At 38.7% G+C, this 16,665-nt stretch overlaps 1 protein-coding gene across 2 annotated transcripts in view; it reads left to right on the top strand.

Annotated features, from left to right (window-relative positions):
- The window catches only part of adcy2a (adenylate cyclase 2a), a 77,381-nt gene that overhangs the window by 3,993 nt on the left and 56,723 nt on the right, over nt 1–16,665 (top strand). For both annotated transcript variants that reach the window (XM_032517725.1, XM_032517724.1), the window contains exon 2: nt 3,111–3,308. In XM_032517725.1, the coding sequence (XP_032373616.1) occupies nt 3,111–3,308 (198 nt within the window). The remainder of the gene's footprint in view (nt 1–3,110; nt 3,309–16,665) is intronic.

The following is a 16,665-nucleotide window of genomic DNA, read 5'->3' as shown; positions in this document are numbered from 1 at the left end:
AGTTCAAAAAGTGATTAGTCTAAATTATAACTGAATACATAGATAATTTAGCTTATCATTTCAATATGTTTTCTTTTACTTTTTTTTACCTTTTTCTGTATTCTATCCCCACCAAAATATTACTCTGTGGAGATAAGCCAGTTTACTGTAATTCAGACATATAGGAGCTGTGCCAAATTGTGCTCTGTAGGTAAATAAATACCTTGCTCATAGAGGTAATGTGCGATAATGGAATGGGTGGTATGTTTTTTTTTTTTTTTTTTAATAAGTTTACAGGCAAAACAATCTATAGGGCTGTGCTACACATACAAAGCTTAATGTTTAAAGACGACCTTTAGCAACAATTATCTAGCACAGCCATTTGAAAGACATTTTTAAAGGGCAACTATTATATAGCATTTTCAGGATTATTATTTTTACTAATATTTTGTGTTTGTACTAGAACATGTTTACATGCTTTTAATGTTAAACACTTTACTTTTTTCATACTGCCCTGGGCTGCTGCACCTCTATTCACCCACTGTATGTGACGCTCTGTAGGAGCGCCTGTCTGTTTAAGCCCGCCTACCGAAAAAGCCTAGTCTGCTCTGATTGGCCAGTGCGCTTCCTGGAATCTCCGGTGTTTCAATAGTTGAAGCTGGAGCTACTGCAAAAGAGTAAAAACTGAATTGGTGAAGATTTGACTACATTGGCTGCCAAGATGACATAGTTTACTGCCATGTAGCTAGTTACTCAGTTACAGTGGGGCTCAAAAGTTTGGGCACCCCAGGTAAAGATTTTGATTAATGTGCATAAAGAAGCCAAGAAAAGATGGAAAAAATCTCCAAAAGGCCTTAAATGACAGATTAGACATTCGTATAATATGTCACAAAAAGTTCGATTTTATTTCCATCATTTACACTTTCAAAATAACAGAAAACAAAAAAATGGAATGTGCAAAAGTTTGGGCATCCTGCAGAGTTTATAGCATGCACCGCTCCCTTTTGGAAAGCTGAGACCTGACAGTGTCATGGATTGTTCTCAATCAACGTCTGGAAAGACCAAGTGATGTCAATCTTAAGGTTTTAAATGCCCAGACTCATCTGACCTAGCCCCAACAATCAGCACCATGGGTTCTTCTAAGCAGTTTTCCAGAAAACTGAAACTGAAAATAGTTGACTCTTACAAAGCAGGAGAAGGCTATGAGAACATGGCAAAGCGTTTTCAGATGCCAATATCCTCTGTTTTGAATGGAAACAAGAAATGGTAGTCATCAGGAACTGTGGAAGTTAAAGCAATATCTGGAAGACCAAGAAAAATATCAGACAGAACAGCTCGCAGGATTGTGGGAAAAGCAAGTCAGAACCCACGTTTGACTGCACGATCCATCCAGAAAGACCTGGCAGACACTGGAGTTGTGGTACACCATTCCACTATAAAGAGATAGTTGTACAAACATGGTCTTCATGGAAGAGTCATCAGAATAAAACCCTTGCCTACGTCCTCACCACAAAAATCAGCGTTTGAAGTTTGCAAATGAACATATAGACAAGCCTGATGCATTGTGGAACCAAGTTCTGTGGACCGGTGAGGTTAAAATATAACTTTTTGGCCGGAATGAGCAAAGATATGTTTGGAGAAGAAAGGACACAGAATTTAATGAAAAGAACCTCTATCCAACTGTTAAGCATGGGGGTGATCAATCATGCTTTGGGGTTGTATTGCAGCCAGTGGAACAAGGAACATTTCACGAGTAGAAGGAAAACTAGATTAAATAAAATGTCAGCAAATTTTGGACGCCAACTTGATGCCATCTGTGAAAAAGCTGAAGTTAAAGAGAGAATGGCTTCTACAAATGGATAATGGTCCTAAACACACCTCAAAATCCACCGTTGATTATATCAAGAGGCGTAAACTGAAGGTTTTGCCATGGCCTTCACAATCTCCTGACCTCAACATAATTGAAAATCTATGGATAGATGTTAAAAGAGCAGTGCGTGACAGACAGCCCAGAAATCTCAAAGAACTGGAAGACTTTTGTAAGGAAGAATGGGCGAAGATACAGTACCTCAAACGAGAATTGAACGACTCTTGGCTGGTATCAAGAAGTGTTTCCAAGCTGTGATACTTGCCAAAGGGGGCAGTACAAGGAATTAACTCTGCAGGGTGCCCAAACTTTTGCAAACGCCAATTTTTTGTTTTGTTATTTTGAAAGTTTAAATTATGGAAATAAAATCTTAACTTTTTGTGACAGATTACACGAATGTCTAATCTGTTTTAAAAGTAATTTACCCTCACTGAACTGTCTGCGAAGGGGTGTCTCATGCCAGAGAGAGGGGTAAGAGTGGCCAAGAAAATAAAACAACTTATTTCTAATGTAGGGTTTCAAAACTCCGCTATCGCAATGCAAAAGGCAGACTAGTGTACATTTGGGCACCCTCTGCCAGCAGACTATTAGGAAATGAATTGAACCTCTCTGTTCTGCTGTTGCTAATGCTGCCTTTGAAAATCCTAGTGTTATACAGTCTATGGTAAAAACCCAGCGTAAAGCACAGTGAGACAAAATTTATGTTGTTGTTTTTCCCAAAGTGTGCTGCAACCTTCTACAACGGCCCCACTGTCATTTCCAACCACTCAAGTAATTTGTCTCGCCCCAGCACATTGAAATCAACCCTCGCTACCTGGGTCACGAAGCCAAGTAGATTGAGGGGGGTTACTCCATTCAAACACACAGTCAACCTGGGTATAACTCTGATTGAGCCATATAGGTGTAAAAGGGGTATTAGTAGTGACACCTTGTTGTGATAAAAACAAAAGTGAAAAATTGGGAGAGAAGCTGTTATAATCTGCTTTTCTGGGTGAGTCATGTTTGCTTTGGTTATTTGTATTTTTAGGACACTAAAGAGGAAAGACAGGGCCAGAGGAGTGGCTTTTTATAACACAGGCAGTTGCCCCTCTTGAGAAATAAATGTGCTTCTATATCTCAAGCTAACCTAGTTTTCCCTCTTAATAATCATTCCTCCTTTGTCTAATAAATTAGCAACATATAATTCCTTTCTCTCTTAAATTGTCTAACGTGTTTTACTGTCTCTCTCTTGTGGTCTTAATTGTATTATTTTGTCCTTTTTCAGAACATTGAGGATCACGTGGCCTTTGTAATCACGGTGCCCACGGCGCTGGCTATCTTCCTGGCTGTTTTTGTACTTGTCTGCATTGAGTCCATCTTCAAGAAGCTTCTACGCATTTTTTCCCTGGTTATCTGGGCCTGCTTGGTTACCATGGGTTACCTTTTTATGTTTTCTGGCGGGATCATCTGTCCGTGGGATCAGGTAAGATGCAATAGTAAATACAATGTATGTATCTATTGTGGCGTACCAGGTGGCACATTCTGTGATTTGTTTTTTCTACTGTTTTTATTTAACAGTTTTAGGAGAGGTTTAACTACTTAAAGGAACACGCCACTTTATTGGGACTTTAGCTTACTCACTGTATCCCCCAGAGGTAGACAAGTCCATACACACCCTTCTCATCTCTATGCGTGTTGTAACTCTGTCTGACGCACCCACCGCTAGCCTAGCTTACAACAAATCCTGGAGGTAACTGGCTCCAACTAGCCTACTGCTCCCAATAAGTGACAAAATAACGCCAACATTTTCCTATTTACGTGTTGTTTACATTACATGTCACAGTGTGTACAAATGTTGAGGTCACATGAGACACAGCCATCTTCTAACCATATACAGTACATACTGGGAACAATTCTCCTCAAACGTCAAATCACTGCTACTTGTGCCACTTGGGTGGAGTGATTTACTCGCAGCACCTGTGAAGCCCCGTGGTGTGGAGCATCGAGTAACAACAATGCTTTTCAAGTGTTGCGCTAATCGCTCCGCCCAAGTAGCAGTGCTTCACCTTCTGTGGAGAATAGTTCCCCATATGTATACGGTATGACTTCACAAAACAAGTTTTTGGCCATAACTATATGGTATTCTCGTATTCACTAATTATGACAACATTTTACACAAATTTATAATAGAATCAAATGATGGAAGTGATGACATTTTATATCCAAAAGGTCAAAAGTCAACTTCACTGTAACATTATGTTCTGCAAAAACTGTTTACCGGCCATTGTTCAACGCCATAACTCAGGAACAGAAGGGCAGATTGTGTCCATGTTTCACATTTGATCTGATACTGAATTGGTCACACTAGTCTTGGGTGCCCACCTTGACACTGTGGCAATTTGTAAAGATTTTCTGTGCTGCTGTTGGGTCGAAGATTTGTGTGAGGCATCCACATTTTGCCCCAAAATGCACTTAACACTTTACAATCAATCCCGTCTTAATTACAGACAATATGAGTCTGGACAGACATGAATGTAAACTGCAACTTTACTGGTTGGCAGAGGCACAAAGCCGCAAGGCGGTAATTCTTATGTTTTTTCATGCTTTCTGATAGAAGAGCTGAATTTAAAGTACAGCATTTGACTTGATGACTACTACAGCATGTGACTGGAAGCTGATTACATACCAGTATGTCAACACTAAAAGGGCACTCGGAGAACGCAGACCTCTGACAAGGCATGCCTTATCTCACAATGTTAATGCAGTGTGAATTTTTCCAGTCGGGAACTCATTTCCCATTATTCTGAAACCACATAAATGCCCCCCAATGCCCTGTCTCACAGTAACGAAAGTGAAAACTAATTTGTGTGTCTGCCCTGTCAACATGACATTATGACTTTGCGTAAACATACATGCCAACTTTCTTTAACAAGTGGCGTGTTATCTGTATGTATTTTGAGCTATCTGTGTGTATGTCTACGCTATATACAGCAGACATAAACATACACACCACATGCTGCGTTATCGCCACTTTCCGTGTTATCACTACTTTCCGTCTTATTGCGAGAAGAAAGCGATGGTTGAGTTTAGGAAACGTGACACGCGGGACATGATCCCCGGTCTCCTGGTTGAAGGTCCAGTGTTTTTACGCTACAGAGTCAATTCACATTCTATTGTAAGGTAATGTAAGTCAATGGAGGCCAAACGGCGTTGATGAACATGCTAAAAAGAGAGTATGCGTCTTGACAACATGCCAATAATGGCACACGAATTGGCGTGTCCTACATGCACCATTTCATGAGATCAGTCTGCTGTGATTCTGATCCTCTCAAATGTAATGGTTTCATACGTGGCCCATGGTACACCCTTCCACCAAGTTTAATGAAAAAAGGGCCAGTAGTTGTACCTCCCTGGCATGAATGCAACCACATGGAATAATATCACTGTTTGATTAGAAACTAGCCAAAACCTGATCATATATCAGTCACACTGGTGCAGTCAGCACAACTTTTAACACATAAATACACAGTGTATTCCTTGCTTACCCCTAGGACTATATACCTATTTGCCATGTATTTATTACATTCTGTTGCTACAGACAACAAACCGTAGCAACCTAATTGCTACAGCTATATGCGTCTTGCAACAAGGCTCATTGAAAGCAGCACAGTACATTAGGTCTTCATCACTTGAAAGCTGTACTCATTCAACAGAACTTGGCAAGACCGATGACTAGTGTGGCTGCATCTATCACAAAGAGGTAGCTAAAGATGCAATGATTCACATGCCAGTCCATCCATTCCTTTCTTATGATGACTAGAAATGTCAGGCCATTATGTCATTACTGTTTTCTGAGGGCTGCATCTTAGCCATGTTAATTAACACTTATCTGAAGAGGCATTAGTGTTGACTGGCATTGCTGTCTGTGTTTTTAGGGGCTTGCTGTCATATTACTGATTAAAGAAATTACACAATTATATTCTCACATTGCTCCACCTTAGTATATAGTATACACAGTATACTTTAATCTCATTTATCGCTAGTAAGACCAGAGAACCTACTTAAGGTCTTAATAAAATGAATGTGACTCACATCTCTTCATGCAGTCACTATTGAAAAAGCTTTGAATAATGTCTCTGTGCTGCCAATAGACAAGGATGAAGGAAAATGAGTTTATCATTCAATTAATCTGCATGGAGATTTTTAGGCTTCACTAGTCACCATATTAAAAATTAAAGTTTTTATATTGTTCAGACTGACAGGGCACAGCCTACAAGTATCTTGTAAATACTAGAGCTGGATGCAAATATATCCAAATTTTCAGATATTGGTTCGTTGGATAGGTATTCGATTTTCAATTTTGGGTTTTGAATATTTTTTTCTTTAGTTTTTACTTTAATCGTGCAATAAATTTGAGACAGATTTACCTTTTTGGAGAAATGCAACGAGTGTGAACAACAAAACACAAGCACTGAACTGCCCAGGAGTTTGTGTAACACGTGGCAGTTCCCTGCAAAAACAAAGCACAGTCCCTCTGTCTCTTTTCTTTCTTCATAAAATGAAGCTGCCTTTAAGAGCGGTCGGAAATGTTGAAATCTAAAAACGATCTATAAACCATCTGACGGAAAACCAAAATTATGAAAAATAAAGTCTACTTGTGCTTTATTGGAGTTAAATAACAAAATAGAACGTCACACAAAGGAGACATTTGAGTTCCCGCTGCACAACCCTGCAGCAATGGCTTTGTGTCCTGACCTCCTAATCAATACCATATGTTGGCTGTCCCCTTATTTTAACTAAGTTACCAAATTATTTTTAAATTGACAAAATGCAGTCTAAATATGACTGATCTATAAACCATCAAAGCCTAATTTGAAGCCAATCTACCAATTAGCTGCCATTCACTGTGGATACATCTTGTCAATTAGAGATTTGTATTTTTTTGAAACTGACAGAACATGTCAGATGAGTTATTGATGATGACAATGACAAAGATTGTCTAGAATATTCTTCAGAATAACCTCACAGGTACTGTCTGCTTTTTCTGTGTAACAGACCGTTGCTAAGTATAACAGACCGCTGCCAGGGGCGAAGTTCTGATCATAGACACTGGCGGACCATTTTGAAATAAATAAAATAGTTTTTTAATCACTATTTTTGCACATCCAGAGCTCATACAGCTCATACCGCTGATCAGTGGCTCACAACGGAAGCGAGAGGATGGGGAAAACGGTGATCGCTAACAGAGATAAGTGGAATAGTGCAAACAAAGCATCACTTAACTCCATCGTGGTTAGCTCTCTCACCGGGGCGACTTGGCTTCTGCCAGAGAGCAGTGCTCATCAGCGGTAAAGTTAACTGTCCTGAGCAGGACGCAGGCGTCATCAGCGGGTAACCTCTGTAGGAGTAGCCGTGTAATAGGTGAAATTAAACTGTCACTATTGTGAATTAGAACCCAGACAGGATGATCCAGAACCCTGACGTGTGTCAAACATTTGGGTCGTTTAGTCATTTGTGTTATTGTGTTAATTTTAATTTAATAATCGGAAGTAATATAATACTATAATATAAAAAGTAATATACTGTTCTGTAGTTGGTCAACAATTTTATTTAAGTGTCTTAAACAGTGTAATAAAAAATAGTAATGTCTGTGTATGATATTCTAACTTGCCACAATACAATAGTTTTAAATTTTAAATTAACTGTACTTCTGTCAGTGTTGCCGCAAAATGATTTAGCTAATAACAATTTAATTTACTGCTTAGTTTAGAGTAAACTATTATGTGTTTTATGTAGGGAATAGTGAATAGTATAATTTTATAGTAACATAATATAATAACTACTTTGATAATTAATCAGTGAAAAATGCTTGTTCTGCTTTACAAATGTGAGGCTTTGCTGCTTTGTCATACATAATAGTAAATAAATAGTTTGAACGGATGGGAAACAATACAAGACATTTCCTTAGGCAATGGGATTGTGATGGACATTTTAAACAATGTAGATATTTAGTAGACCAAACTATTAATCGATTAATTAAGAAAATAATCTGAAGATTTATACATAATGAAAATATATAGTAGCTGTTCTACAATCAGTAAACATTTTATTTTTACATTAATTACATGGACCCTAATCGGTCACGTGTTTATTTTGCATATTCAGTGTATGAGTTGGTTTTTGACATGTGGACATCCAAACAAATAAAATCCACTAACCATTTTGGATCTTAACCTAGAGTCAGATTTTAAGACATTGCCCTTTTTGCTGTTTAATGTCTTGCACTTGTAATCCTGGACTTGGAGCATGCTGAGCATTTGCTTGTCAGCCACTTATACTAATAACCAAGTCTTTGAATCAGTGGTCTACCTGGTGTTGCTGTGCAGTTGCTACGTGAATGTCTGCTCCAGAAAAGAAACCGAGGGTGGCAAAGTAAAAGTCAGTTAATTAAATGCTTTCTGCGCTGCAGCAAGTAAGTAGCCATTAGAAGTGGAGGAATGAAACCATAATTAGAGGGAGGGCCTCTTTCTCTCCCACAAAAAATTCCATATTTAACATGAGCAAAAAGGAAAAAAATAACAGAAATAAGTGACTATAGTTGTATATATCTGAAGGACTTGTAGAAAAGTTGCTAAGATACCAGCATGTGCAGTGTGGCTGATATACAGTGATGGTTTGTAGTTAGGAAGTTGTAGTGTACCTTTTTCATGGAATGTACTTAAAACATTATGTATGAAATTTTCTGCTCATGTTGTTTGTGGTATTTGCTATGCAATGGGCTATTATGCAAGAGACTAACCACAAAAAAAAGTTGAGGTATAATTACACACAGAGACTTTTACCACAAGTTTTTGTTGATGTTGTTATGATGGTAGTGTAAGTGAGAGCTACTGTATATGTTGTGTTTACAAAGTGCCCAAAGTCCATCTTACCATCTTCCAGAGAAAACATTGTTCACAAACTGCTCCAAACAGCTCGATTGTTGTCCAGCCTTCACTTTTGTGACAAATGTGTGTCACTTTGTAACACACGTTATAATGCTTGCCTAGCTGCTAGCATGGCACTCCCTCATGCTCTGCAACTGACAAGCTAGCAGTACTTACTGTGTGTGCAACTCCCAACAAAGATGGAAAAGAAGTGAGATGCCGCACTCTGTAGCTGAAACAGAGCTCAACCTACAGGGTGAAAAGAGGAGCTGCAGCAATGTGCAGTACAAAAGTATGTTTTTTTTTTCCTGAAAATTAAACGACATAAACCTAGTCTGGTACAACCTCCTAAATACAATTATCAACCTGAAAATAAACATAATTTGAACATTTGATGCCAATCAAGGGCTCTTCAAATGAACGGTTTGTCCCAAACTGGCAGCAATATGTAGGGTTTCTGCATGGCAAAGAGCATGAAGAAATGATACTTAGATACTTACCAAAAGACCTATTGCAACCACTGCACAGGGATTATTTTTCAGTACCATGCATCTTTTTCTATTGACCCCCAGTCAGCTATTGATTCAGTGTTAGTTGTAAATCTCATTCAGTATTTGTGCAGTGATCATTTAAGATAATTTAAATCATGTTGTTAAGATGATGATTACTTTTCTGTGAAAGTTTCTGCATGTCTTTTTTAGTCAAAGCAGTGATGGCATGTTTTCATCTTTTTTAATTAGCTCTGTTGTGTTCCTGAGATTGATATTTCCATGGTCCATAACAGGGACTTCTGACTGTCACGATATAGTCCCCATAAGCACACAAATCAAGTGATGCTCTGAAATGAAAACAACGGAGCCCCGGAGGTGACGTGGAGAAAAAAACAAAATTGAAGATAAAAACAAAAATAAAACCTTTTGCAAGAACTTTACTTTTTTTTGCGAGATCTCAAGTTTTATTTGTGATATTTTGAGTTTCATTTGCGAGATCTCAACTTTGTTTTGCAAGATATCGGGTTTTATTTGTGATATTTTTAGTTTAATTTGCAGGGTCTCGCAAATCCAACAAACAATAAGGCTAACCTTAGCTAGTAGTGTTAGCTAGCTAGTATCTAGCTAGTAGCACAACATTGCAACATAGCATATTTCCTTGGTCGTCTAAATACAGCCATTGTTTATTTTGATAAGCATTACTAATTAATTCATTCCAAAGTGAAGTGTTGTAATGATCATTGTTGACTATTGATGTCAATGACAGCAGGCTAACTTTAGTAGCTAGCGCTAGTTTGTCTTGTCGTAGCAACTGGTAGCAACATGCACGTTCATGAGCTTCTCTCTCGTGTATAGTTAGTATTCTTAATAAATCGTGGCAAACTCATGAACTTGCTTTTTCAGTGTATAAAATATTCACTAATGTTAAACATTGTGTTTTTGTTGTTCCTGATTGTTTACATGCTTATCTAAATAAACGATGGATGTGATTGGACAACCAAGAAGATGTAATCATGTCGTGGTACTAGCTAGATAATAGCTGGCTACAAAGGTTAGCCTGCAGTCATTGACATCCACTGTCAACGTCAATGTTTATTATAACACTTCACTTTGGCATGTATTAATTAGTAATGCTTATCAAAATAAACGATGGCTGTATTTTGACAACCAAGGAGATGTAATCATTGTGCTACTAGCTAGTTGCTAGCTAGCGCAACTAGCTAAGGTTAGCCTTATTGTTTGTTAAATTTGGGAGATCTTGCAAATGAAACTCAAGATCGTAAGATCAATGTCAAGATCTTGCAAAAGTGTTTGTCCCCAGTACATTCCCCTCCTCAAAACTGAAAATGACTTCTTTTTTTTTAATTTCTTTGGAAGAATTTTCTGTTTTGGCCCAAAAACGAAAATATCTTCGGGGTGTGTAACGTTTTTGGTGAAAGAAATTTCAGTGCATCCCTCCACAAATTGTGTGTGTGTGTGTGTGTGTGTGTGTGTGTGTGTGTGTGTGTGTGTGTGTGTGTGTGTGTGTGTGTGTGTGTGTCTCGCTTCCATTCTTTGAATTGTAACACATCAGTATGCAGTAAAATATAACATATGTTTAAATTGTCCTGAAAAATATAATAACATATGTCTTCAATGTGTCAAGTGAAAGTTCTAATGTCATAAATCTGAAGAGAATTGGTTGGAAGAGGAGCTGTTGCCTAGCCATAATGAGAGGGTAAGGCAATGATATGGAAGAGGATCACCACTGAAGCACCATGATAACAGACAGTGCTACAGTTGGGTAAACATAACCATACATGTTGAAGTGTTGATTATACTGTAATTGGTATAGTGATTCTCAAGTGGTATAGAAAGGTGACTCTAAAAGGTTAAATTGTCCCTGGCTCCTTGGTAGCTGAATGGTTCCAGCACATGTCATGTCCCCTTAACAGCCCAGGTTTGATTCAGAGAACTTTGTTGCTTGTCATACACTGTTAAAGTTTTCAGGCTGCCTCTACATTGTCATCTGTCCAATAAAGGTGAAAACATGCCAAAAAAAGTTTACTTAAATTTTCTTTAAAACAATTCATGAGCAGCAAGTCATTAAAATGACACCAATGTACGGGTAACAAGCTTTTTATTTAATTAAAATCTGCTGATTGGAGTAGCAGACCATGTGTGGCACTATTTAACACTTGTCTTCAAAGGGGCTGTACTTGGCATTCACAACATTAATATAGCAGCAAACAAATATTTGCAATGTCGGATACAGTGGAGTGATGTCCTCCAGAGCAGAGAATGAAGTCACACTCCGGGGGGGTAGGTAATCTGGGCGTTTTTGTCTCCTGTGGCTCAGTGGTAGAGTGGTCGCCTTCCAATTAGAAGGTTGGTGGTTCGATCCCTGGCCCTGCAGTTCCATGGCGAAGTGTCCTTGGGCAAGACATTGAACCCTGAGTTGTCCTCTATGCTGTGCCTTTGGAGTGTAAACGTGTGTGGGTGTTTATGTAAAAGTACTTTGAGTAGACGTTAAGTCTAGAAAAGAGCAATATAAGAACAGGCCATTTACATTACTGACCATGTGGCCATAAACAAAACAGTTATTTCATGTATAGTGAGCCGTGTGGAAGTTTTTCTTTTTAGTATTTCCAGTACAGACCCTTTAAGAAGAAGCTGAAGATGAGGGCAGTAATATGTAGTGTGATGCGGAGGCATAGTGCTACCATTGCTTTAATGAGCTCTTCTTACGTCTTGTTCTTTTTCTTTCCTCTGTTACACACTGTTAAAGATTACCACCCTGGACAGGCTAATGTGCGTTCTTTACAAATCTTCTAGGACATCTTTATGTTGTCAGTCACCATTGCCAAAACAGTTGTAGTGCTTTTTACATAAAAGCTATTACTGTACTGTTTAGAGTGACACACTGTGGCTGAAAAGAAATAGTGGACATTGTACAGTTTTCTCCTACCTAGCAAACCCAAATTCTACTGCAGCACCATTCTGTTGGAAGTATCCCTCCCCCTTCCTTGTTCTTCCACAAAGCCATTGCATCCTAATAAGCTAACTGGATTTTTTTACTGCAGTAAATGGCATGATTTGTGTAGCTTTAACTACTTCAGTACAGATATATTTCAATACATTTTTGCTTTTTGTTTAGACAAAACTAGTGGATTTCCCAGCTGTCCTTCTTACGTTTTCTTTTAATCCAGTGGCATGAAGTCAGCTGTCAAAATAGCTATATTATTTCTGTTGACACTCTCATATATAAACAGTGGGCTGTTTACATTACAAACTGCAATGTCAGTACACTACACTGTCAGGTTAAATAAATGGTACAGAGGCTCCAGACATTCCCTCAGCAGTGTTGTGCACACCATCCCCCCCTCTCCCAGAACTATGCAGTAAACTTTCCATTTTTCAAACCTGAAATCAATTGGATGCTTATCCTCTCCCCATAAAGCCCTCTGTGTTTGCTGACAGTGGGAAGATGGGCTTATCTGTGTGGTCCAGCCACTACCCGTCACTGAGAGATGTCAGGACCTTGCCTCATCTCCTCCTTTCCTTCTCTCTGTGACTGTGGATCCCTCCCTGTCTCTGTCGCACACATTCACAGACACAGACACAGGCACACACTCCTTTGTGGTTATACAGCCAACCTCATTAGGACAGAGAATGTGTGGAAAGGGAGTTGGAGTGAAGTAACGGGCCTGCCAGGTTGGAATAGTCAAGGAGATTTAAGGTTCAAGATGTTTACTGTCACGTCGGTTATATGAGTAAGAAACATGAGAAAAGCTTATGCTGGGAGGCTCCATTAATGAAAAACATTAAGTAAGAAATGTAAGGGTTTTATTTAAATATTATAAATAAGTAGATTACAATAAAATAAGTCAATAACAAATCTAAGAGGCAATGAAGGAAACTGCAAATATAAAAAGACAAACAATAATACAATAAACACAACAAGCAATACAGTATATGGGCTGTGCAATTAATTGCATTTTGATTTTGGCTCGATTAAAACGATTATTTTGCCATGTTCTGTTTTGCAAGAACACTCTTATTTTGTCTTGTGTTCTGAACGATGCGCACATCCGCCCTTCCCGAAGCCATAAATTCTCTCAGCAGTCAGGGGGGCAAGCCGTGTGCATCCACTTGAATTTAAAAACCACAGCAGTGTTTGGTGAGCAAAAAAAGGCAAATCCAACTCCATTGTCAGTTAACTAGTTGGCTAACCCTGCTGTCGTTCTGCCTGTGCCTCCCCGCTGTAGTAGATGTTGTAGTCCCTTACTGTTTAAAACTTTTTCCAGCTTAGTGGGGGTGTATAGGCCTGCCGCTCAAAACTAACATGAAAAAACATAGGAGTGTACCCTCAGCATTTAGTTTTTTTGTTAAACTGTATGTAAAATGAGTCAACATGAGTAACATTATCCTAAGGTACTGTCTGTGTGCTAAATTTTTCCTTAGGTAGCTAGTAAATAAGCCCACTGAGGGCAACATTATTGTTCATATTTTAGTACTATGTTTAGTAACGACAGTAGGCTTGTAGTTTTCATAGTGAGTGAAAATGTGACGTGACTATTCAGTATTGACCAAAACAATCATGATTATGATTTTTCCAATATTGAGGTGTGTGTGTGTGTGTGTGTGTGTGTGTGTGTGTGTGTGTGTGTTGTTTTGTGTGTGTGTGTGTGCCCAGACGAAAGGTGAAAATTACAAATCTAGCACGTTGGCTGAATGTTTAACTACTGCATTTAATTCTCGCTCATCATAAATCTGTTTTTGCTTAGTGAATATAGCTAAAAGTTTTTTTTTTTTTTTTTTTTTAGGGTTAAATCGCATACACAAACCACATGCTCTCATGTACACACAATTCACACTCACACTCCCTCCATATTGTAAATCTAGCCTGTAAACTAATCTCTGGCACAGACGGTAGACTAAAAGCCTGATGTAATCTAACACTCCATCTCTATAATTTGTTTTACGAACCCTCCTCAGTGTCATTATCAAGGAATTGATTCATGGGGTAGAAGCAGAGTTGACTGAACCATGATGGACCACAAAAAGCATTGTCTACTTAATTGCCAGAGAGACGGTCCTTATGTGCTTGCCTCAACCATACTGAAGGTAGCCCCTCACTGTTTTATTGCCGTATCATGTATTCACGGGAACTCAGCAGGTTTCTCTTCCCCGGCAGCCTCTCCATTATCCTTGGTTGGTGTGCTTTCATGATTCAGTAGCCGCATTGGATTTCAGAGCATTAATTTAGAAAAAGGCTTTGTAGAGTCTAAGCAAATTATGTTGCTGTGCTTGATGACATTTGTCAGCAATTAGCTGTTCTCTCTTGTATTAGGAAGTATGTTAATACTTTTGTATTATTATTCTGACATGGTGAATAAATAACACTTTTCTTAATCCTCCACAGAGGAGAAAAATGTTGGTTTGTGGGTTTATAATCACTGAATTGTTTACCAGATTCTTTCAGTTTAAGTCCTATAGCCTTTAACTGGTGGCATATTTAGTTGGTGCATTCTGCATCTGTTCTGATTCTGCACTTCAGTCTAGATATTTAACGATTTTAGATTGATGATGTGTTTTACAGAATTTCTGGTTTAGAAGGGATTTGACATGGTCAAACAAAGAACTGGCTGAAGAAAACTGACGAACATTCTAGTACACATGCCATACTGAAAAAACATCACAGCCACTCAAGTACTGTAATTTAAGGTTGTTCTGACTAGGAATCAGGAATAATCAGGAATACTGCAACCATTACTGTGCCTGCACAGTCTCACACCACCCTCAGGATTCATTCCTTACTTGTCCACGAGTCACCTCTGTTTAGTTTTCTCACCTCTGTTTGAGACCTGACATACCTCTCCACAGCTGGTCTTAGTTTTGTTGTTTACGCCACACTAAAAATAACTGACTTGTCATCCTCCCTTTTTTTGCCCGTTTGTTAATGCTGATCCTGCAACCACTTCAGAAATTTGTATTTTGATCCAAACTGCTGTTGCTAGAACTACTGAACTGTGACAATGTAAGAATAAAATAAGACTGTGCCAAACTAAAGCTCTGTCAAACAGATTAGATTATATTACAAGTGTCGATTGCTGTATGCAACTGCAAGTATTTAGACCAGACCAACATTCAGACCAGACTAACTGCTTTAACTATACATAGGATTAGAGTATAAAGAAAGCCACCAACTTAAGTTGGTTCTTTAGTGTCCTTGCAGGTGCAAAGCTGGCACGAGGCGCAAAGGAAAGAGCAGGGTCATTCACATACAGCTCAAATATTTTTTGTTTAAAAAAACAATCATAAGCAGGGACCCCTGGCATCCTAGAAAAATTAAGCATTACAGTGTTCATATATGCATGCCATAAGCTTTTCTAATGTATCAAATATTTGGAACAGAAACCTTTGCTTGCAATTACAGAGATGGTACGTTTCCTGTAGTTTGCACACACAGCAGCAGGGATTTTGGCTCACTCCTTCATACAAACCTTCTCTAGATCCTTCAGGTTTCAGGGCTGTCGCTGGGCAAGACTGTCAGCCCCCTCCAAAGATTTTTGATTGGGTTCAGGTCTGGAGACTGGCTAGGCCACTCCAGGACCTTGAGATGCTTCTTACGGAGCCACTCCTAAGATGCCTGGCTGTGTGTTTTGGGTCGTTGTCATGCTGAAAGATGGTGTCAACTGTACAGTAGATCTATAAGAACTGTAGAATATCAAGCTTGTAATTTAACTGTAAGACCTTTTTGTTTTATTATGTCCACCATTGTTTAACAAATTAAGACAATTGAAAGAGCTACATAGATGATCCTGAATAGGCTAATTAGTAAATATGTCCTACTTTTATCTGCAGTGAAGCAGCAGGTCTGCAAATGCAGAAGACAAACTGTATAACTCATTTGAACACATATTTAACTCAAACATGAATAAAGCATTGTCTTAAAGGCTTAAACAGCTGACCCTTTTATATTTGCTACTATTTAAATTCACTACCATAGAAAGTAGGAGTGTAGAACTCCATCTTAGTCACCCAAGCATAAACAGAGGAGGTACTGTTTTTCAGTTGCGCTCTCTCTCTCTCTCTTGCTTTCCTTTCCTCTTTCCATCTCACTGCCCCATACCCTAATACCCTAAGCTTTCCAAATGGCCTTGCAAATAATCCAAGAAAGGTTAACTGGGACCTGGCTACAGCCTGTGAGAACACTAGCCTCTTTCTATCCATGCACGACAGCAGATGAGCTTTTTTAACTCTGCAGCCAAAGGCATATTTAAGAAGGGGGTGCATGTATTTGTATGTGTGTGGAGCTTGGGTAAAAGGAAAGCATTCTACATGCTACATTAGAGGTGTCAGGTTGGAAGTCTGAGAGATTGTCCCATTTTCTGCTTCTTGGAAACAAGGGAGCTTAGTTAAGCCGAAGACACTAAAAATG

Source organism: Etheostoma spectabile, chromosome 6 (assembly GCF_008692095.1).
Source record: "Etheostoma spectabile isolate EspeVRDwgs_2016 chromosome 6, UIUC_Espe_1.0, whole genome shotgun sequence".
Taxonomy (NCBI): Eukaryota; Metazoa; Chordata; class Actinopteri; order Perciformes; family Percidae; genus Etheostoma; species Etheostoma spectabile.
Note: the sequence above shows the minus strand (reverse complement) of the source record. Positions and strands in the feature narration are given on the sequence as shown.